Source organism: Mirounga angustirostris, unplaced genomic scaffold (assembly GCF_029215605.1).
Source record: "Mirounga angustirostris isolate CCGP_5_RB_7025 unplaced genomic scaffold, mMirAng1.0.hap1 SCAF_13, whole genome shotgun sequence".
Taxonomy (NCBI): domain Eukaryota; kingdom Metazoa; phylum Chordata; class Mammalia; order Carnivora; family Phocidae; genus Mirounga; species Mirounga angustirostris.
In genome coordinates, this window is record NW_026991721.1 from 96338233 (window position 1) to 96362508 (window position 24276).

The 24276-nt window shown below is 47.5% G+C and overlaps 1 protein-coding gene across 17 annotated transcripts in view; it reads right to left on the reverse strand.

Moving 5' to 3' along the window:
• CEP164 (centrosomal protein 164) overlaps positions 1 to 24276 on the reverse strand; it is a 62363-nt gene that overhangs the window by 36211 nt on the left and 1876 nt on the right. For 14 of the 17 annotated variants that reach the window (XR_010407099.1, XM_054512271.2, XM_064577390.1 and 11 more), the window contains exons 2-7: positions 20624 to 20741; positions 16196 to 16307; positions 8043 to 8247; positions 4143 to 5813; positions 798 to 953; positions 250 to 384 (exon numbers count right to left, since the gene is read on the reverse strand). Coding sequence is in view for 16 of the 17 variants with exons in the window: in XM_054512271.2 (XP_054368246.1) it covers positions 250 to 384; positions 798 to 953; positions 4143 to 5813; positions 8043 to 8247; positions 16196 to 16307; positions 20624 to 20705 (2361 nt within the window). In the remaining variant the exon portion in view is untranslated. The remainder of the gene's footprint in view (positions 1 to 249; positions 385 to 797; positions 954 to 4142; positions 5814 to 8042; positions 8248 to 16195; positions 16308 to 20623; positions 20742 to 24276) is intronic. The other 3 variants (XM_045894952.3, XM_045894944.3, XM_054512268.2) reach the window with 2 other exon arrangements.

The window sequence follows — 24276 nt, forward strand, 5'->3', positions numbered from 1 at the left end:
TAGAGCTACCCTACAACCCAGCAATTGCACTACTGGGTATTTACCCCAAAGATACAAATGTAGGGACCTGAATGGGTACGTGCACCCTGATGTTTATAGCAGCAATGTCCACAACAGCACGCTTAAAAGTGGTTACAATGGTAACTTGCACATGATATATATTTGATACGTGATATATATTTGACTACAATAAATTCTTTTTTAAATAGCACAAAGGGTTTCCAAGGCAGAAAGAGGATTCATCATTACCTGGTTGTCACTCTCCACCTCATCCTCCTCGTTGGTCTCCTCCCCTAAAGCCAAGAGGCTGAGAGCATTCTTGTCCTCATGGATGGAGCCCAAGAGACCCTTTGTATAAGCAGAAGTCTTGAGACCCTGTGAAGGCTCCAAAGCAGAGAAGGAAAGTCAAGGGGCGTGCTAAGGACCTGCAGAATGCTCTCCCCACTCTCTTTGTATGTCTCCCAGCACAAGTCGGCCAAGCCCAGGAAGCTGACCCCAGCAACCCCAGCTCACATGGATCCCTTCCTGACTCTGACTGCCCCAGCTGTAAGAACTGGGAAATGAGCACTGCAATCCCTCCCCCTCCCCCCCGCCCCGGTGGGTCTATCCTCTGCAGCCCAGAGTCCACGTCTAGCATCACACAAGTGTGATTTGCCTTCCCAGCTTCCCAATTTGCCCATGAACTCTGAGGACTCGGCCCATGCCCTCTCTTTCTTATCTATGGGCCACCGTTCCTAGCATGGCGCACAAAGACCCCAGGGTCACTAAATACACTGAATGCGAGAGAAATCATTTACCAGCATGAGTTCTCCAAGCGGACCAGACTCCACTGAGCTCCCTAGGCTCACACTTTGCGATCCACGAAGAGCGGAGGCCGGGGCATCCACAAGGCCTCTCAAGGGAGCCAGGCCCCCAGGAGGGACATGGACTGGGGCTAATGAGGAGCCGAGGGCCTGGACAACACAAAACATCTTGTTACAAATCCAAGAAACCACATGGCTCTCAGAGTGCCAGAGACAGATATAAAAATAAAACATCTAAATCCTGCCCGCTCAAATTTAAACCACCTCCGTTCAGAGGCTGCTAATGAAACACAACATCCAGAAATTACCATTGTGCCAACTGTGTGAGAAATCACAGGCTGGCTTGCTGATTCTCCTAACTCCGCTGCTGGTGCACAGCGAATGGTTTGCTCACATCTGGCAGATGCCGCAGCGGGTTCTGCTCCCCTTTCAGAAGCCACATAGGAAGTGGGGGGACAGGGGGGGCAGAGACAAAAGCCTCATCTACCAGGATGAGAAGTCTCAATAGAAGAAGTTTAAAACTGATGAACCAAGAAAAAGCAGTCTAAGCACATTATTTACAAATGTGGAAGTACACAGCAGAAGAAAGCAGTTGCCTCTGGGGAGGGGTACACACACCAGAGAACTATTTCGTTATACGCCTTTTGGTACTATTTGACTTTGTTCAATATGGGCATGTATTACTTTAGTTTTTTTTTTTTTTTTTTATTCATGAGAGAGACAGAGGCTGAGGGAGAAGCAGGCTCCCCGCAGAGCAGGGAGCCCGATGCGGGACTCGATCCCAGGACCCCGGGGTCATGACCTGAGCCGAAGGCAGACGCTTAACCGACTGAGCCACCCAGGCGTCCCGGGCATGTATTACTTTAATTAAAATACATATCAACTACAGAAAAAATACATGGGGGCGCCCGGGTGGCTCAGTTAGTTAAGCATCTGCCTTCGGCTCAGGTCATGATCCCGGGGTCCTGGGATCAAGCTCTGCATTGGGGTTCGGGCTCAGTGGGGAATCTGTTTCTCCCTCTCTGTCGGCCCCTCTCCACTGCTCATGCTCTCTCTCTCCCTCTTTCCTCTCTCAAATAAATAAATAAAATCTTTTAAAAAAATATACATGAATGACGAAAGAACTCTCCTTCCCCTCTTCCACTGACAAGGAAGGTAGCTGAATGAAGCCTTGCTCAAAGGACTGACCAGTTTCCCTGTTCTCACGCCAGCCAGATGAAGGCTTCTGGCTAGGGAGGATGGGAAAAACCACCTGGGAGTCAGAGTTTGCAAGACCTCAGCTCATTCACAGAATCCTGTACTCAGTTTACTCGACTGCAAGACAGAGATGATGGGTGTCTTACCACTTAAGGTCTGTTGGGAAGTTCAAAAGAGACAATGAACATGAGGAGCATGTGGGAGTGGTTCAGGGCTACCCAACATGGAATGGCCATTAGAGGGATTCACATTCCTATAGATCGGGCTGAGCAGCAGGGGCAAGGAGAGCATTCTGGGGACAATTTACAAAAAGCTCTTTAAAATTCATTGCTCAAACTTAAAATGTATAAAACAACACAAAACCACTCCTCTCTAATCCCAAGGGGACTGAAGAGAGAACGGGGAACCCAGAGGAGGTCAGGCTGAGAACGTGCAGGCGGCCCATCATCTCCTCTACAACCTGGGCTGAAGGGCCCAGACCATTGGGCAGGTTCTGACCAGGGCCCCTTCCTGCGTGGGAAGGGCAGCAGATGCTCACCTGAAAGGGGGATAAGAACCACTCCCGAGCTTTTAAACTCCCAAATCACTGCCTAACCATCTGGCCTGCTGTAGAGTACTTCCGGTGGGCAGAAACAATCAGACTGGCCCACATAACCCAGCATCAGGTGCTAGGCTCAGCCCTTACATGCCATCTCTCCTGTTCTCACGACAACCCGGGCCAGAGTCCCTACAAATGGAGATGGTGGAGATGAAGACCTCTACTCACAGTCACAGGGCCATCTGAGGGGCTGGGGGGGGGGTGCGGGGAGCACAAACACGGGACTGGACCCAGGGCAATCTCCAAACCAGTACTTTACACCACCTCTTGGTTGTGGCCAAAAAGGAGCCCAGGAAAGCTTCTCTGAGGTAAACTGGGAGCAAATGGGTCTGCTCCTCTTGACTTCAGCCCTCCCAACCAGCCCCAGTCTATCAGCAACCAAAATTCCTCCCACACTATTTACAGAAAAGTATGGACTCCTCACATGGCTAATTTGCGGGCGTGCCGGGGGCTTGAGGGAGGGAGACAGGCATGCTGAGAGCTCCGTTCTCCCAGGCCTTTACCAAATCAGTGGTTGGCAGGGAAATGACACATCCCTGGCTCCTAGCTGGTCATCTTCTAGAGCTGGCCATTAACTCTATGGGCTGTGCATGGTCTTGTCCTTCAGGGGGGATAAACTTGCTGCCATTGGACTAATTAAAACTTTCAGGATCATCTGCCCCTTATCTGGTATTTATCGTGCTACAGTAGTTATTAAAGCTAACAGAGAACCAGGACACTCCAGCAATTAGAAACCAGAGGGAACAACTGGGTAAAGCCACAACTGGGTGACAGCAGAATAGCTGGGGAAATTCAGATTGACCCCCGTGGTCTCTGCTCCAACTTGACTTCTTCTGAATGAAGAATATGGTGTGACTCGTTAAAGGGACAAAGGGTCAGAATGACAGGGAAAGCACAATCCAATGTCAAATCCCCGCAGTGGAGGAAGTAAAGGTACAAACAAGGTCTGAACAAGCCTGACGCAGGGTAGTCACGTGGTTCCTGGGACCCCCTGGGAAGCAAGGAGCAGAAGCAGCTCACTGGATGGTAGAGAGATTCTGGGCTCCAGCACCCTGCCCCCCACCCCCTGCCGTGACTGTATTAACTTTCCAGTTCTATGTGATTCCAAGAAGGGACTAAATTGAAAGCTTGTGAGGAGGGTGTCTACTTGGGAAGCCTCTGTCCATAATCAGCTAATGGGAAAGGCTTCCCAAATCCTGGGAAGGTACCAAATCCTGCCTGAGTGCCAGGATCGGCATCACCTTGCTCACCTTCAAAACTGATCATCTGCCAAGCCTGTGACCCACCCATGAACTAAGTCAGCTCCAGGGAAGGGAAGGCTAGCTCCCCTCAGCCACTGTCCAGCAGGTGATGGGTACAAGAAACACAAAATATACGTCAGCCCACAAGATGGCCAGCCTGGGTAGTTAAGGGATCAGTAGTTACCAGGGGAGAGCAAACAATAGGAAAGCAGGCCTGATGGCTGAGTAAAGATGTCAGCTCAACCTGCTCCCTCCCTGCCAAGTTCATGGAGGCCCACAGGCCATACTTGCTAGAAAGCCTACCTGGTTGAGAAGCTGCATCTTGCCTGGCTCTGCAGCAAGCCCTCTGCTGGAACTCAGCTCGATTAGCCCCTGCCTGAGAGGGCTGCTGCTTGGCTGGAAACAGGCTTGCTGAGAGACCTCCTGCCCAGCAGGGGCAAGAGCCACCTCCTGAGGATGCTCCAGCATCTCTGGCCCCCAGGCCAGAAACCTTGAGTCCCTCTCCATGGCTCTGATGGCCTCGTGCTCACCCTCACTAGACATCCTGGAAGACTCGGCCGCCATGCAACAGACCATGCTGGCGATACCTTTACATGGCGTCTCCTGCATGCTCTCAGGCAGACCCAGGACCTCCAGCTGCCTGGAGATCTTGACCATCTGCAGGATGTGCTGGTAGAATCTCTGATCTTCAGAGTAGTCTTCACTCTCTGACTCCTCATCGGCAGAGCTCTGCATGTGGGACAACTGGAGCCCCAGGAAGGGGCTGGAGTGCTGCTCTCTGGCTCTGGGACCTGACTGACCCCCCACACCCTGCTCAGACCCCGGAGAGCTCTGCAGGTCCCAAGGGAAGTGGTTCACCTCACCCAGGATCTGAGAGCCAAGGCAAGAAGCTAGGCTGCTGCTTTCCAAGTCAGGCTCAGACCCACTAGGCCTCCTGTCTTCTTCGGGGGGCTCTAGAGACCCGGCGGGTTGTCTCTCCTCACCGGCAGGGGAGCGTCCAGGGGCACTCCCTGAAGGGCCATTCTGGGCCAGCTCTGACGCCAGAGGATCAGGCGGCATTAGGAAGAGCTCCTGAGGCGGGTCTTTAGCTGTGGCCCCTGGAATCTCGGGGTCATCGGGTCCTGCCTCCTGGCAGTTCCTGGGGGTGTCCTTGTTGAAAAGCTTGGAGACCTGTCTCATCCACAGTCCCGGGGGCTCTTTCCTCCTCTTCCCCTTGCCCACGCTCCCACCTTCCCCAGACATGCCCTGCCGGCTCAGGCCGTCGGCTGGGCCGCTATCTAACAAGAGCAGCCGGCTCTTCCTGGTAGGCGGCACGTGGTCAGAGGAACACAGGGACCGGGAACGGTCCTCCTCAGGGGACGGTGAGGGAATGGGGCTCTGGCTCTTGTCTCCCCTGGGGCCAGTGGAGCCCCGTTTGGAGATGTGGTGGTCATGCTGCTCCCCTTTTAGCTGTAGGCCGGTGATGGTTTCAGAAAGCTTTGAGTGAACAGAGGCCTGGCTCCTGCCTTCCAGCACATCCTGTCCATTCTGGAGGGGCCTGGTGTTCTCAGGGCCCAGAGCGCTAAGCTTCTGCTGTCTGGTCCTCAGTTCCAGCTCTTCTATTTCAGGGTCTGAAAACCCCAGATAGATTTTCTCTGTCGGCTTCTGGGGTTTCCCCAGACCCTGCTGATCACCCAATTCTGTCCTGCACTGGGCTGGGGCCCTGCCTAAGATTTTCTCCACGTCAGCAAAGATCTGGTGGTTGCGAGAAGCTTGGCCTTTGGAGAGTGGCTGTAGCTTGCTGGGCAGGGTGCCCAGGAGAGGCCAGGGGGTGTCACCCAGCACGCAGGGGCTCCTCCCTTTCTTAAAGGAGCCCTCACTTCTAGCCTGCATCTCTTGGTCTGGGTCCAGATCAGCAAGCCCAGGTGCTGGGAGAGGGGATGGGCCACGGAGAAGGGAGGAAGAAGGCAGAAGTCCCTGCTCGGGCTGTGTTTCCTAGATGGGTACATAAACATGCAGAGAAAACGAAGACAAAGCACTTCTGATTTATACTTGCTACCTCAGCCCTTGGCAAGCCCTTAGCAGAAACCCACCCTCCATTTAAAGGAAAACACAAACCAAGAGGGGGAAAAAAAAAAGCTAAAAACTCCCTTGGGCTTCATTGTTTTCTGGGCCCTAGTTTCCCTATCTATAAAGCGGAGGCTAGACTAGATCAATGGTTTACCCCCCTGCTTCACGGAACCTGCCGGTTGGTTCCACAGGATACCCCGGAGGCCACTGTAGCGTACAGGTAATGGGGAAGGGGCGTCACCAGGACCTACTCCCCAAGGTTCACTTTTTCTTGATATGCTGGACCTCCACGGAGGAATTGACTGGAAGACAGGGCTTCACCAATCACAAAGGTCTGAATCACCAACCAGATTATCCCTAAGGTATCATCAGGCTCTCAGTTCTGTGACTGGTGAATTTCATAAAATCCACCTGCCTTACCAAAGACCACCAGAAATTGTCCAAGAAGGGAGAGAAGGGAAACATGGCCAGTGAGCTGAGCCCTGGGAATTCCATCTAGGTCTTCCAGCAGAGACGCGAGTTGGTACTGCTCAAGAGAGGTCCACACCAGTCAGAGAATCTTGGGTCTCAAAGAAACCCTAAAAGAAAGACCTCATCCTGCAAACATTCACACTAAGCTCCAGCCGGCCTATGCATGCACACCACCAGAGAGCCCAAGCCACATGAGCCCAGGTCACCCACGTGGCTCAGGTCTGCCCTCTGGACAAACCCAGGTCTGAGGCACTGTCCTGAGCCCTGAGATCCAGACTGGCAGCCCAGGGCTATCCAATCATCCTCAGCTCCTGAAACCACAAAGGAATCCTTTTTAACGGGGAGCTCCAAGCACTTGCTCACACACCCAGAACTCTGTCACCCAACCCTCTACCCCAGAACCCTCGCCTCATTCCCTCTCTCACCTAGTCATGCCAGAGTCTGCCCAGACTGATTATCATTTAAAGTGGTCCTGTGCTAATGAAAAGCCCATTATCCATCTTTGGCCTTTCAAACACGTAACATCAGAAAATTCAACCAATTTGGAAATTACCCATCCTCTTTTCTCTCTGGAGGGATGGGCTTGTTATCTTATTTCTTGGAATCGTGAGTAGCAATACATGGTGGGGGACGGGGGTGCACAGGGAGGAAGGAGGGAAGAGTATCTGTAGAACTTGGAAATGCTGAAAAAGACAAATTCACCAGCAACCATCCAATGGCCCAGAACTGATGCCTTGGGGAGGGAAGGAAGATGGACGAAACCTTCACTGAGAAGCAAGCACTAAGCATGGCGGGAAACAGACTACAGACAGCAAGCAAATCAACTGGACAAATGAGAGGGTTGAAAAGATATTCTCAGTGCTCCCCACCTGGCTGGCCTGGGTTCCTATGGGGCCTCCTTCTCCTCAACGTGCCCCGCCTGCCCCACGCCTGCCCCACGCCTGCCCCCCATCTGGGTGAAGAATCCCTGGGCCTCACGTCAGGATGGTTCCAACTCTTTGCTTCTCTACCCATAAATTCAGGGCCATAACTCTGTCTCTGAAGTTCAGACACCCTGGAGGGACAAATAAAACAATAAGCGCTTTCAACTCCGAGTAAAAAAAGCTACCCGAGACCAAGGTAATCACGCTGCCGTCAAATTTCAATTATGCACCACTAACCGAGGACACCGGCCAAAAAGACGATCCACAGGAGCAGATAAAGCCCAGAGCTTTTCTCGTTGAATTTGGAAGGCACTGGCGTTCTGACAACTGAATTAGGGCTACATCTGACAGCTAGGAATTTGCACCACACTGGGAAGGCCTGGCTCTGAAAGGAGAGGGAAGACACTCCACTCATCTGAGTTCTCCGTCAAGTGCCCCTGGCCCCCCACTCTCCAGAGGGGCGGATGACCCCACTTCCTGGACTGCTGCAAAGCACCATGCTCCACAGACTGCTCTCGCTCACTAATCCTGCTACATAGCATGTGCTTCCCAAGGGGGATAAAAGGAATTGTTTAGAGGCAGTAAGAATTTCTAGAAGCTAAAAGGAAAATTTGCCAGAGACAGGCAGAATGAAGGTGATGTACTATGAAGAAATCACTGGTGCTGTTCTTAACTTCCCAGCTGGAAACACCTAGAGGCTTCGAACATCCCCTGAGGTCTCAGCCCTGGCCTCTCTGGGAGCTGGCAGCCACGAACTCACCAGCGGACTTTTGGGGGTCTCTTTGTCCTTCTTGTCTTTCTTTTCCTTTTTCTTTTTCTTGTCTTTCTTCTTAATGGTTCCAGGAGCTGACAGCTTCCCCCGCTCTTGGATCACCAAGTTCCGATAGTGCTCATCACATGGATGGTCCCACATGGACTGCCCGTTGGCAAAGTTGAAATAGTAAATATCACCTGTGATGTCCTGGCTGTGGAGAGCAGAGGTCAGGAGTTAGTCCCTGCTCAGGCCCACAGCTACTTAGGGGAAAAAAGAAAGATGGAGAAGAAAGACGGCATGAGAGGGGCAGGAGAGAGAAGAGGGGAGGACAGGAGGACACGGGGAGGATTAACACAGAATGGAAGGGTACCGTGTGGCTAAGACAGGAGCTAACTTAGATAGGAACAAAGGATTGGGATACCTAAGGACTTCTCTAGAAGAAGGCGTATAATCATTGGGGTTCCTGGGAATTCATGCTAGACTGGAGTAGGAATAAATTTGGTTTTAGATGGATAAGTACAGACGCGATGGGATCTTGGAGATATATTCTAGGCTTGAACTTGCTTAATATTTTTATAAATGGTGTAAGGAAGAAGAGGCATTGTGAAAACCCTGGTTTTGCAGAAGACCCTGAACTCACAAGAGGTGACAATCCAAGCCAGTAGGGATCAACAACAGAAGAAAATAACGTAGGGGCGCCTGGGTGGCACAGTCGGTTGAGCATCCAACTCTTGACTTCGGCTCAAATCATGATCTCAGGGTCATGGAGACTGCTTAAGATTCTCTCTCTCCCTCTGCCCAGCCCCCCACATTCTTTCAAAAAGAAGAAAAAGAAAATAATGTAAAAGGTGCATTTCAAGAATCTGTGTTTCAGGGCTGCCTGGGTGGCTCAGTCGGTTGGGCAGCTGCCTTCAGCTCATATCATGGTCCCACGGTCCTGGGATCGAGCCCTGCATCAGGCTCCCTGCTCGGTGGGGAGCCTGCTTCTCCCTCTCCCTACTGCTCCACCTACTTGTGCTCTCTCTGTCAAATAAATAAAGTCTCAAAAAAAAAAAAGGGGGGATCTATTAATAATCCATTGGGACAGCTATTAGAAAAACAAAAAACAAACCACAGATTCACAATAGCAATATAAAAAGACACAATACCCAGGAATAAATCCAAAGTGTGCAAAATCTTTATAAAGCTTTACTGAAAAGTCAGGAAAAAGGAAAAAAGAAAAAGCATTTGGCGAGACAGTCCATGTTCCTGAATACGAAGACTCAAGTCTGGGGGTGCCTGACTGGCTCAGTGGGCAGAGCACACAATTCTTGATCTTGGGGTTCTGAGTTCAAGCCCCACAATGGGTGCAGAGACCACTTTAAAAAAAAAAAGTCTGGGCGCCTGGGTGGCTCAGTCGTTAAGCGTCTGCCTTCGGCTCAGGTCATGATCCCAGGCTCCTGGGATCGAGCCCCACATCGGGCTCCCTCCTCGGGGGGAAGCCTGCTTCCCCCTCTCCCCCTCCCGCTGCTTGTGTTCCTGCTCTCGCTATCTCTGTCTCTGTCAAATAAATAAATAAAAATCTTTAAAAAAAAAAAAAGTCTATAAACATGCTGATAATCTTCAAATTAATGTATAAATCCAATACAATCCCAGTAGAATCCCCATCAGGTTCCTTATAAAACTTGACAAGCTCAACTCAATTCCAATAAAAGAGAAAACATGCAGAAATAAGCAGGAAAAATATCAGGAATGACAGATAAGAAGATAACAAATGACAGATAAGCAGCATGAGAAGACGCACAACCTCAGTGACCATCAGGGAAAGTGAGAATCACAAGCGCAGCGAGATACCGCTTCACTCCCACTAGCATGGCTGCTACCAAACAAGCAGGAAAGAACAGGTGTCGGCGAGGATGTGGAGACGCCGGACCCTTGTGCACTGCTGGTGGGGACGGAAGGGGGTGCAGCCACCATGAAAAACAGTATGGCGGTTCCCTAAAAATTAAAAAATAGAACTACCATATGACCCAGCAATTCCACCCAAAAGAACCGAAAGCAGGGATTCGAGCAGATATTTGCAAGCCCATGTTCACAGCAGCATTACGCAAAATAGCAGAAGGGTGCAAACAGCCCAAATGTCCACTGACAAACAAATGAATAACCAAAATGCAGCACAGACATACAAGGAGAATTTTATTCCACCTTGAAAAGGAATGAGGTACTGACACGGACGACAGCATGGATGAAGCCCGCAGACACGAGACTAAGTAAAATAAGCCAGACACAAAAGGACCAATACTGTGGGTATACGATCTAGAATAGGTTAATAAACAGACGGAAAGTAGATCAGAGGTTACCCGGAGCTGGGGGAGGGGAGAGTGGGCACAGACTTTCAGTTTAGGAAGCTGAAAAAGTTCTGGAACTAGGTGGTGGGGATGCTTGCACAACACTGTGAATGTTACTTCATGCCACTGAACTGTCTATCTAAAAATGGTTACAACAGGACATTTATGTTATGTATGTATTACCTGGAAAAAAAAAAAAACTTTAAAAAAATGTATAATTTCAGTGTGATAAAAGAAAGAGTAAAGAAATTAAAAGACAGGAGACTGGAAGAAAATAATAGAAGCAGTAGTATAAGATTAATACACAGAAAAATCAGAGTTTCACCTTCTCTAAAATAAAAAAAAAAAATAAGCGTCCCAGCAGACAAAATGGCAAAGGGTATAAATAAGCAAATGGCTAGGGCGCCTGGGTGGCTCAGTTGGTTAAGCGACTGCCTTCAGCTCAGGTCATGATCCCAGGGTCCTGGGATCGAGTCCCACATCGGGCTTCCGGCTCAGCAGGAAGCCTGCTTCTCCCTTTCCCACTCCCCCTGCTTGTGTTCCTGCTCTCGCTGTCTCTGTCTCTGTCAAATAAATAAATAAAATCTTTAAAAAAAAAAATAAGCAAATGGCCAACAGATGGCCAGCTCAACTCAATGAACAATTTGAGAAATGCAAATTCAAACAATCAGGTATAATCTCCTGTCCCTGGATTGACAATTTTTTTGTACTGATCATTTTTGGGGGGTTAACAGTGTTTTAACTGATAATATTTTTAAATGAACCATATCTACTGTTATTGGAGGGATGGTTAAACTGCAATGGAAAGTAATTAGGGATTAACTAACAATATTTAAATTTTGCATGTCTTAACACATTGATTCAAATTCTAAATTTTTTTTCTCTAGACACACACACAAAATCTCAGGCAACATGCTTAACCAAACTGAAGGAAACATCTGACCTCTCCTCACCTGGTGCCAAATTCTCAGCGGCCAGAAACAGAAAGAAAACGTGGAGCCTGATTAGTACGTGTGAGAAGTGGCAGGTCAAGGCTGGTGTCTGACCTGGATAGAGACCCTTCAAACCTGGGTTTTGATGCCAAGTGACAGACTGAGAAGATGGCCTTAGGCCTTCACGAATCTGGAAAATAGGAATGAGACCCTTGCATATTGCTGGGCCCGTAAAGCTGCTCATTCCATGAATAGAAGAACCTAGTGGAGGGAGGAAGCATGTCACCCAATCCAGGTCTAGGCAGGCAAAATCAAATTCCATGAAAAATTAAAACCCCAAGACACATGTACACATAGAGTCCAAATTGCGGTAAGAAAATCCCAAATCGGAAAATTAATGTAAAAATTTAGTCCTAACGCCCACTGAAAAAACCCTTGGCACAAGCTATCATAAAGCCACTCAACAACCTAGGAATAAAACACAGAAAATAACTCTATAGAAGATGGATTCACAAAACTCACAATAAATAATTAACAAGCCCCATGGGAAGACAGTTCACGGTAAAAGGGAATCAGCACCAGTGAAGAGAAGCATTAGTAAACTTGGCATAGCAGAATAATCAAAAGAAGACTAAAATTAACTACATCTAAAATTACTGTAGGGATAAAAAGAGTAGAATCCATAATGAAAGAACAGAACTCTAAAAAAAAAAAAACAAAAAACAAAAACCAGACATACTGAAAAGAACATAAGAGAACTTGTGGGAATTTGAAGAATCATTAAATTAGGGGAGGAAAGGGGGATGAAGAGAGACAGGAGTCCTCAAAGAAAGAAAGCACCCAAATCCTAAACTGAGGGAAAAAAAATAAATACATACCTGATACACTGCAGTGACATTACAGGACTCCAAAGATAAAAATAAAATTATAAAAACAACCAGAGGGGGGAAAGATTTACTACCCACAAAGGAACAACAAATGAGACTAAGAAAATAGGTCTTATCAAGGAAAACCAGAAGATCATGGTACATAATATTGGCCAAGGGCTGGTCAAATTCAACAGACAATTCTGTACTCAACTAAACTATTACTCAGATTGAGACCAGACAAAAGTGCCTAGGGATACAGGAAGACATAAACATACCTAGCATGCTTGATATAATGGGTATTTATAGAACCCTATGTTGGAAAATGAGATACTACATTCTTATCGAGAAAGCCTAGAACATTTACATAAACAGAATCACTTTCTGAGCCAGAAAAGAGGTCTCAACTTGTAACAAAAAATGAATAAATAAAATTGGTAATCGGTAATAAAAAAAAATACCCAAACTCTACCTACCTCATCCCCTTCAAACTATTATTTTAGGGGGCGTCTGGGTGGCTCAGATGGTTAAGCGTCTGCCTTTGGCTCAGGTCATGATCCCGGGGTCCTGGGATCAGGCCCCACATCGGGCTCTTGGCTCGGCAGGGAGCCTGCTTCTCCCTCTGCCTGCCGCTCCCTCTGCTCATGTTCTCTCTCTCTCTGTCTCTCTCTCAAATGAATAAATAAAATCTTTCTTTAAAAAAAAAACAAAAACTATTATTTTAGAACAAAGATACTTAACAAAATTTTAGAAAATCAAATCTGATAGTATATGATCATGACCAGGTGGACTTTATCCCAGGAATGTAAGGTCAGTTTAACATTTGAAAATCAATCAATATCATTGACCATATTAAGACCGAAATAGAAAAAACCCACAGGATCCTATCAATAGATGCAGAAAAAACATTTGGTAAAATCCAATATCCTTTCTGATTTAGACTCTTAGTAAGGCAGGAATAGAAGGGAACTTCCTCACCCTGACAAAGGACATTTACAAAAACCTACAGCTAACATCATACTCAATCCCTTAAGATCAGGAACAAAGCAAAAATGTCTATTGTCACCACTTCTATTATTGGAGGTTCTAGTCAGTGCAGTAAGGAAAGAAATAAAAATAAAAGGCATCCAGATTGGAAAGGAAGAAGTAAAAATGGCTTTTTCACAAAAGACGTGATCACGTATGTAGGAAATCCTATGTAATCTACAAAAATATTAGAAATGACATACATGGGGCACCTGGGTGGCTCAGTCGGTTGAGCGTCAGACTCTTGATTTTGGCTCAGGTCATGATCTTGGGGTCATGGGATTAAACCCCCCACCCCCACCCCCGCTTTGGGCTCCATGCTCACCGGGGAGTCTGTTCTTTCCTTCTCCCTCTCCCTCCCCCCACTCCCCCAGCTCACCTGTGCACCCAAGAGCACTCTCTCTCTCTCTCTCTCAAATAAAATAAATAAACCTTTTTTTCTTTTTTTTTTTAAATAAATAAACCTTAAAAAAAAGAACTGACACGTGTGAGTTTAGCAAGGCTGCCAGCTACAATATCAATATACAAAAACCAATTTTATTTCTATATAAAAGCAATAGGAAACTGAAATTTTAAAATATACCATTTACAGAAACATCAAAAATACGCACTACTTAGGAATAAATCTAACAAAATATGGGCAAGACATGTACACTAAAAACTATAAAACATTTCTTAAAGAACCACCTAAATAAATGGAGACAGACCCTGCTCAGGGGTTGAAAGACTCCATATAATTTTAGAGGTCAATTCTCCCTAAATTGATTTATAGATTCGGTGCAATTCCAATCAAAATCTTAACAGGATTTTTTTTTTTGGTAGAAAATGACAAGCTGATTCTAAAATTCATATGGAAATGCAGAGGACCTACAATACAACTCTGAAAATGGAGAACAAAGCTGAAGGATTTACCCTAAATGATTTCAAGACATAGTAAAACTACAGTAATCAAAACAGTACTTACAGTATTGGTGTTAAGGTAGACAAACAGATCAGTGGAAGAGAGCAGAGAAACCAGAAGTAGACCCACACATAGGGTCAATTTGGAAAAAAATCTAAACACCCTTCAATATAAGAGTGGTTAAATAAATTGGGATTTTTAAAAACTATGGCATATCTATATATGGAAAAGTGTGTAGCTGTTAAAAGGCTGAGGTGGACCACACAATGACAGAGAAGAGCAACAATGTATATAGGACATACTTATGTGTAACAAACAAAACCATGTGTGTGGGGTGGGGTGTGTTTTCAAGGCCAGGACGGAATTCACCAATTAACAGTAGTTACTCTTGCAATTGAAAGGGTAGAAGATGGCATGTTCCATTAAATTTTAATGACTTATGGTATTTTAAAAATTGCGGAAGAGTTCATGCTCCCTCACAGGCTGAGGGAGCGCCGGCCACCACTAGCAGGACCGTGAAGGCGGCCGGCACGAAGCATGGCGCATGGCTGGCCCATAACCAATGACGGTTTCCTTCCTTCCACCCACCACTTTACTTTTTACAAACACTGCAGCTATAGGTGTACATTAAGGTATTACTATACTGATTATATTTCTCATGTGGTTTCTCATTAGAAAAAAGGATCCAAAAGCAAAACAGCACACATATGTATAAACTTAAAAACAAAGACAGAGAAGATAGAAATTAATCGGTGAGACAAACGTCAGGGCGCCTGAGGGGCTCAGTCAGGTAAGCGTCTGACTCTTGGTTTCGGCTCAGGTCATGATCTCATGGGTCGTGGGATCAAGCCCCCGAGGCAGGCTCCATGCTGGGCATGGAGTCTGCTTGAAGATTCTCTCCCTCTGCCCCTCCCCATACGTGTACTCTCTCTCGCTCTCTCTGAAATAAATAAATAAATCTTTGAAAAAAATAGATAAGGCAAATGTGGGTATCAGGGCCAATACTGGAAACAAAACAGAAACCACTATCCTATGAACTTATCCTACAAACACAACTGTGCATCCTCAGCACCGGGAATACTGTGCATAGTGCTGATGGATTTCTAATAAGAAAGATGTCATGAAACTGGAGGAGATCCAAGGAAACACAGCTGAAAAGATCAAGAGAACAGGGAGCCCGCCACGTGAGGAGAAGCTAAAAGGATTACATACGATTCTTCAGCAGGAATGATAAGGCCACAGTTGCAGTCATTTTGAAGCTTGGCCAACACATCGAATGGTATGGATAAGAACAGAATAATTACACCTTGCTCACAAAACCGTACAGGACCAGCAGAAGGGAAGACCCCAGAAGACACCTGGGCACTAGCTGGGGACAAGGGCAGGCAAATGGCCAGCTGCGGTAGGAAGTAAACTCAGCACACACTTTAAGAGGCAAGCTGGCATGTGGGGCGCCTGTGACAAGGAGGAGAACACAGCAGGCCTGCAGAACGGAGAACACGCATCACCGTCCCCGAGAGTGGGACAGGATGAGGTCTTCAGGCGGGGATGTGCTGGCAACAACTGCGAGACTCCGTTAGCCTCCTCACCATCAACCTGGTTTCCTGACAAGCTGAGTGAGTCCGCTCCCCACCATCCAGAGAGCTCAGAACGAAACTGAAAATATGAACGAATCCACGACTCAAAGTCAGGGACAGTTTGCCAAGGGAGACAGAATCCCTGCCAGTCTGTGTGGCCCCACTACAATGCCTCTTAGCACCAGGATCCACCGTGGACATGCTGAGGGGCTCTCAATATTGTCACTCTCAGTAGCAGTCTGCAAAGAATAACAATGACACTTCCCCAGGGTGTCGAAAACAGATGCTGGTGTTGTGGGACCTGACCCAAGGCAGCAGCTCCTGGGACCCTGGACCAGCAAGTCGGCCTAAGCTCAGACCCAAAGCATCAGGCAGCGCAACGGAGGAATGGCCCCCATTGTCCCCAACTGCTGTCCCCAACTCTATGCAGGACAGGCTTCGAAAGGTGGCAAATGAAAGCTGACCTCCAGTGCCAGGCTCCCTGTGCCCGTGAGAGGTGAAGCCAGCAGGCCGCATGCGTGCCAACTTACCAGGGCTTCCACTCCACAGGTAGTGGGGCCACAATGCCCTCCCGTGCCAGCCACATCAGCTCCGGTTCCTTGATGGGATCAATACCAATCTCTCTGGCGAATTCAAGAATTTCTGCAAGAAGAGGCAGGACGATGAGAAAGGAAGAAAGTTGGGGATGTGGATGGAAACAAGAAAAAAAATCACAATCAACCTTGTGCAATAATAAGAAATACACATGTTGGTCTCTGCCCCCAGTTCCTATTACTATTTAGCCTTTGACTCCAGTTCCTGACCCAGAGCTCCGAAAGCCCCTGGAACTTCCTGAGTAACAGAAGCATCTTTTCTTCCAGTGAGGTGACTCTGGGCGGGCTCCTGGATGGGGGCTGGTCCCCAAAGAGACCAAGCCATGATTAAACCTTGGAACTTACAGCGGCACCTGGCTGGCTTAGCCGGTTGAGCATGCAACTCTTGATCTCGGGGTTGTGAGTTCAAGCCCCACTCTGGGGGTAGAAATTACTTAAAAATAAAATCTTGGAAAAAAGGGGGGAGGGGCCCACCTGGGTGGCTCAGTCAGTTAAGCATCTGCCTTGGGCTCAGGTCATGATCCATGGGGTCCTGGGATTGAGCCCTGTGTCAGCCCTGCTCAGCAAGGAACCGACTTCTCCCTCTGCCCCTCCCCCTGCTCGTATGCTTGTGATAAATAAATAAATAAATAAATAAATAAATAAATAAATAAATAAAATCAACCTTAAAAAAAATAGAAGACGATGCTTGGAACTTTCAGCCTCACTCCCATCCTCTGGAGTGGGGAGAGGGGCTGGAAAAGGAGTTAATGATCAATTATGACTTGATGAAGAAGCTTCCATAAAAATCTCTAAACTATGGGACTCAGAAAGCCTCTGGGTTGGTGAACACAACCACGTGCCAGAGGGATATCGCATCTCGAGTCCACAGAGACAGAAGCTCCTGCACTTGGGACCCTCTCAGACCTCACCCTAAGTATCTCTTCATCTGGCTATTCACCTGTATCTGTTATGATATCCTTTATTATATAATAAACTGGCAAATAGAAGTTTTAAGTGTTTCCCTGAGTTCTGTGGCCTGTTCTAGCAAATTATCTAACCCAAGGAGGGGAGCATGGGACTCTGGTGTCTAGCTTGTTGGTTAGAAGTACCAGGGACAGGGGCACCTGGGTGGCTCAGTCGTTAAGCGTCTGCCTTCGGCTCAGGTCATGATCCCAGGGTCCTGGGATCGAGCCCCACATCAGGCTCCCTGCTCAGCGGAAAGCCTGCTTCTCCCTCTCCCACTCCCCCTGCTTTGTGTTCCTACTCTCACTATCTGTCAAATAAATAAAATCTTGTTAAAAAAAAAAAAAAAGAAGTACCAGGGACAGCCTGGGACTTGCTATGGACATCTGAAGTAAGGACAGTCTTGTGGGACTGAGCCCTTAGCCTGTGGGATCGGATGCTCTCTCCAGGCAGACAGTGTCAGAACTGAACTGAACTGTAGGACCTATAGCTGGTGTCAGGAAAATCCCCACACATCTGGTGCCAGCATTTTGACTGTGAGAGTAAAGGAAAAGCAGAGTTTCTTCCTAGACAACCTTTTTTCTACTTCACCTTTACTTTCTAAATTTTCTTAAGTGAGCAGGTGTTATGTCTCTAAATATAAATAATAAACATATATAATTTTGTCTTCCTAAATTACAAATGGTACACCTGAATCAAAGCATGCTATCGCCATACTCCAAGAATGTAATCTGAAGCCAAGGATGACAAAGGCAAAACAATAAGACCAAGACATCAGGGGCGCCTGGGTGGCTCCATCGTTAAGCGTCTGCCTTCAGCTCAGGTCATGATCCCAGGGTCCTGGGATCCAGACCCGCATCGGGCTCCCTGCTCAGCAGGAAGCCTGCTTCTCCCTCTCCCACTCCCCCTGCTTGTGTTCCTGCTCTCACTGTCTCTCTCTGTCAAATAAATAAATAAAATATTAAAAAAAAAAAAAAGACCAAGACATCAGTGTGGCAGGGGCCTGGGGAAGAAGCCCACCAGCCACAGCCAGAACCATCCTGAATGAGGGCAGCCTTACTGGGACACAAGCTCTCCCAAGATTTCCAAAATCTTGCTGCAAAAGTGGTCATCACTCAATCAACTAGCATGGACTGCACTAGAGAAGAGGAAGCCCCTTGAGGACCTTACTGACACACGACGGAGTCTAAACCATGAATGGAGATATGCACTGTGTGCCACGGGAGCAGAGACAAAGCAGTGACTTCTGCATGGGGCCAGGGGACATCTGCGCTGAGAAAGTGGGATGATACTTGAGCAGCCTTGTTCTCCACTCTGAATGCTCTCTCCTATGACATGAAGGCAGTTGTTTCTTTTCCAATTTTGCTATGTATGAATGGACTCTGAGACTTGCGTTATACTCCTTTGGAAAGCATTTAGAAAGCTCTTTCATCAGAGATCTGGAGGAACAGGGGAGATGTATGTACTGAGCTAAGAGCTAGCTTACTTACAGGGAAAAAGATAGATGAACTAACCACTGGAATACGTCACCAGAGGCCCCAGGAATAATGAAATAAATACATCGATGCTTCAGATGACAATAGCCCAGGCCAGAAAGGCATCACCAGTTTGGGTCATCTCAGGGGAATGTGGAGGTTGACACACCTGGGGACTAGGGAAGAAAAAGCGTTTTTTCAAAGGACCAGCTGGAATTTGGCTTGCCAGAGACTAACTTATTCGCAGATCTCACAAATATTTTTTGAGTGCTTCCTATGTGCTGTGAATAAGAGAAATGGTCTCTGCCCTTATGGAGTCTATATTCTAGGAGAAGAAACTACCATTAAAGAAGTAAATCAATAAATACACAAAGAATTAAATCTTCTGATAAAGGTAATGAAGGAAGTAAATGAGGTATGAGATAGAGAACGTCAAGGTGGAGGGGGCACTCCTTTGGAAAGAGTCAAGGGAAACCTCTCAGAATGGAACACAACTGAAACCTGTAGGAGACAAGGGAGCTAGCCATGCAGAGCACTGAGGAAAGAGCATTCAGGCAGAAGACCAGATGCAAAGGGCCTGTGGCAAGTGGCTATACTAAATATAATAGAATATTACTAAAAGCAGAGCCCTAATATGATCTGCTTTACACTGTAAGAACACTCTGGTGCAAACACTCTGGTGTTTATGCTCTACAGCATAAACAGGAAGGCTAACATGCGGGCCCTTTCCTGAGGACAGCTGGCTGCGGGTCCCGGCTGCACCGCTCAGCAGACCTGTGCCTGAAGGGAAGTTAGTTCACCTTCCTGTGCCTCATTTCCTCATCTGTAAAATGGGAATGATAACACTACCTAACTGATGGAGCTGCTGCGAGGGTTGAAAAGGAAGTACACGTAGGGCTCCTGGCTGGCTCAGCTGGAAAAGCATGCGACTCCTGATCTCAGGGTTGTGAGTTCAAGCCCCACGTGGGGTATAGAGATCACTTAAATAAGTTAAAAAAAAAAAAAAACCTTAAAAAAGCAAAGGAAATACATGTAAAGTTCTTAGCACAGAGACTGGCACAGAGGAGCAGTCAGTAAATTCTGTTATTATTGCTGTTAAAAACAAAACACTGCTTTAGTTTTCTTCTTAAGAAATTGGGTCCCCCTTGGCTTCAGGACACGCTGTATTTCATGGTATCCCCTATTATGTTTTCATTTATTTTTTAAGATGGACTTCTTTTTTAAAATATTTACTTATTCATTTATTTACTCATTCATTCATTTATTTATTTATTTTAAGGTTTTATTTTTAAGTAATCTCTACGCCCAATGTAGGGCTCGAACTCACAACCCCGAGATCAAGAGTCGCATGCTCTACCGACTGAGTCAACCAGGCACCCCTATATTTTCATTTAAAATTAATCATTGATCAGGGCGCCTGTGTGGCTCAGTCGATCAAGTATCTGCCTTTGGCTCAGGTCATGATCCCAGGGTCCTGGGATAGAGCCCCACACCAGCCTACTTGCTCAGGGGGACTCAGCTTCTTCCTCTCCCCCTGCTCGTTCTCTCTCTAATAAATAAACAAAAATTTAAAAATTTAATTAAATTAATCCCTGATCCAACCCAAGGTCAGCAAACTTTTTCTGTAAAGGGCCAGACAGTAAATATTTTAGGCTTCGTGGGTGACATGGCTCTGTCACAACCACTCAACACTGCCCTTGTGCCATGAAAGCAGCCACAGACAATACATAAGCAAATAAGCATGGCTATTTTCTAATAAAACTTTATTTACAAGAAGGCAACAGGCCAGGTTAGGTCCATGAACTACAGTATTCCAACCCCTGATCTAACCAAATATACGGAGAGGCCCTGCACACATAGCGTACTTCGTATTAGAAGGACAAAGCTCAATCAGAGATAATTCCTGCGCTCGAAGAACTGTTACAGAGCACCCCAGACCTCTTACCTTGCTCACTGGGGATGTAGGTCTCATCATAGTCTTCCTCCAGAACCAGCTGGTCTCCTATGCGGATGGGTCTTCCCGCCATGATTGGTCTGGGCTCGAACACCTAGGTCCCAAAGACCTGCACCCAAAGAGAACATCAGTGACCCAGCTTAAAAGGGGAAAAACTGGAGCTGCGTCATGGAGCACCTGGATCAGACCAGACCATGCAAGCCAACTCAGCCGGGGATTTTCCAACTCCAGGGACAGTGACGGGTGGGACCAACAGCTCAGAACTCAGGCCTTCTAGGCTCTGCACCTGGGAAAGTTCCTTGAGACACACCTCCCAAAGACTTGCTGAACACTCGGTGGGTCACAAAAGATCTGGAAACCCAGCCCTCTCAAGAGTTTGACTTCATACCCCCCCCCAACACAGGAGAAATAATTCACAGTATAGGACCCTCTGCTAGAAAACCCTAGTGAAACACCAAAGGAACTAGCAACAGCCCCTCCCCCCCATATACCAATGTATCCCAGTGCAGTCACACTGTCTCAACACACATCCCTATTTGCATTCAGCAATGCCCTCAGGGAGCTTACGATCTAGTGGAAGTAGCAAACACAACTTGAACAGTGGAAGGCAGAAGGGGAATAAAACCATCTTGCTCTGGAGGTACTGAGAGAGAAGGAACATTCCCGCTGAAGGGAGGAAGGCAGGCTTTTTCAAGGGGCTGAGGACCAGAGGCAGTCAAGAGTCGTGTAAGTGGAGGTGTTCTAGGCAAGGGGGCGTCGGGTGCAGACAAGCGGTTCTGGAGTGCTGGACACCAGCAGGCATAGCAGGGGCTGGGGTGGAAAGCCAGGTCGCGGCAGAGAGCCGTGCAGACCATGCGAAAGAGCCTCGCCTCTCCCCTGTGGCAGAGGGGAGCCACTGAGGGCTTTGGTGAAAGAAAGTGGCACAGAGTGGCCTTTTTCTAGGATGAGAAGGCTGGCAGGAGGGGCATGGCAGAACCGGGGGAATGAGACTGGTGTCGGGAAAACCACGGAGGAGGCCGCCATCCAGGGGAAAGACGACGAGGCCTTAAACGAGGGCAGAAGCAGAGGGAAGGCAGAAGGGACAGATGCCGCAATGGCAGGTTTAACAGGACCAGGAAGGAGGATGGGGGTGGAAAGTTTCCAATTGGAAACCAAGGTTTGTAGCTCCAGGGATGGGACAGCGTCGAATTGTTCAACTGACAAGCTGGCCCTGTTCTAGAATTGCTCCTCCCTTCCAATCCCTCCTCCTATAACTACCTCAGGACCCCGGGTCACAACTCTTCCCTATGGCAGCTCCCACACTGAAGCTCCCGATGATGCAGAGACAAGTCACCCTGTAAAGTGGCTGTGATGCTGCTAGGAGTGCTGTCGCCATCCTGATGTGACCGACAGGAACCTAGAGAAGCAGGGCCTGACCTCTTCAGAAGCTGACACTGTTCCACCGGGAGCAGCGAACACAACACAGCCCTCTTATAGTGGGGCAAGGGAGCAGAAAGACCCCGTCATCCAAAAGGTCAGGATGCATCCTCTAATGAGTGCTCATGGCCCGATCTGGTGGCTCTGAATCTGTCCCCAGACCCCTAGAGAGGGACCCCTGATAAACAGCACAGGATATAGGAGGGACCATTACTATGGTCCTCTCTGTACCCTGACAGCTGACAGATGAGCAAGGAAGGTATCTTGCCTTAGGACTCATGAGAGATGGCTGCCTGTGTCAGCCCACTGCAGCCAAGGGAGTCAGGCTCTGCCCCCCTCTCATTCCCACTGTGACACCTCCAAGCACTAACTTCGTGCCTCAGGAAGACAAGCTAATGGAAGAAGCGTTCTCCTCTGCAGTACATCAACCCAAGTGGAGATCTGCTTCCTACCCGAAGAACCCATAACACCCTGCGGAACTAACGTTCCCTCCACACACAGTCAGAGAGAACTGGGGTCACCGACTCTGGAAAAGCAGGGCAGAAAGGTACCAGAAACCAGGGTGGTTGATGTGGCTTAAGGAGCCACCGGAATCTTGAATTCTCTGAGTTAGGGAGGAGAGGGAAAGGGAAAGGATCTCTGGGGACATCAGACTAGCCATCATTCAATCCAACAGGGCAGTGATCTATTACAAGGCACTGTATCAGCCATCTCAGATCATTTGAGAAATCCCACATTTGAGAGATGTCACATATCCCTAGACATATCCCATCTCGGGAAAGCATGGGGCAAGTAAATCTCTTTGTGGCAGAATACCTATTTAGCTATATTTAAAGGTCAGGAAAAACCAGGAAAACCTAAATTCATGGATCATTCCAACATCAAACAAATCTTCCATCAGAAAAAAATTAAGATGTGGGTGGGCTATATTCTACCTCCTTTCTTTGCCTTGTCTGCCTTAAGAAAGGATGTGGGTAAGGGCAGGAGCAAAAGGACAGGAACTGTAGGATGAGGAAGGTAGCGGGAAGAGAAGTCCTATGCCTTTAATGGCCACTAGAGATCGTTTATTCATTCGAGAATATTTACTGAGCACCTACTAAGTTTACTTCTTGCTGGCACTAGAGATGCGATGAGGAATAAAAACACCTGCAAGCGAACAGAGCATACTTACACACACATATGCATAATGAGAGTTCCCTGTGTCTGCATTTCTTCCACTCTGCTGGAACAGTTACAGAGAAAGTGCAGCAGAGAAAAGACTTACTGAAGAAGGCACTGGGGAGAAGGCGGGAGACACGAGAGGTGATTATGTAGTGGTAACTGAGCATGGGTCTGGGAACATTCTTGGCTCTGAATCCCAGCTCTGCCACTTACCAGCAGGGCAAGCTGTCTCAGTTTTCTCATCTGTAAAATGGAGATAACAAGGTCTATCCCAAAGGGTTGTGAGAATCAAATTATTCCATACACGGGGGACACCTGGGTGGCTCAATCAGTTAGGCCTCTGACTCTTGATTTCGGCTCAGGTCATGATCTCAGGGTCATGAGATCGAGCCCCATGTCTGGCTCCACACTCAGCTGGGAGTCTGCTTGAGATTTTCTCTCTCCCTCTGCCCCTCCCCCACTCACACTCTTGCACCGGCTCTCTCTCTAGAAAAAATAAATCTTTAAAAAAATAAAAATAAGGGGCGCCTGGGTGGCTCAGTCGTTAAGCATCTGCCTTCGCCTCAGGTCATGATCCCAGGGTCCTGGGATCGAGCCCCACATCAGGCTCCCTGCTCCGCGGGAAGCCTGCTTCTCCCTCTCCCACTCCCCCTGCTTGTGTTCCCTCTCTCGCTGTGTCTCTATCAAATAAATAAAAAAATCTTTAAAAAAATAATAAAAATAAATTATTCAATACATGTAAAATACTTAAAACATAGTAAGCTCTCAATAAATGTGAGTTGTTGTTATTACTGTAACTATTTACATATTTGAAAGCCCTATTCTACCTTGTTCCAGGGGACAGATCGAGTACCAGGGAATGTAAGTGAAGGCCTTTCCAACGTTCAGTGACCACTTATTGAACACCTACCATGGGCTGGCACTGTGCTGTTAGGGCTACAAGCCCGATTACACAAGGTCCTGAACTCCAGCTGAGCCTCGCTAAGAAGCCAAACACATAAAGACATGGTTGTAAAATGTGTGAAGCACCTTAAGTAACAGGAGGTACAACAGGAAACCAAGGTAGG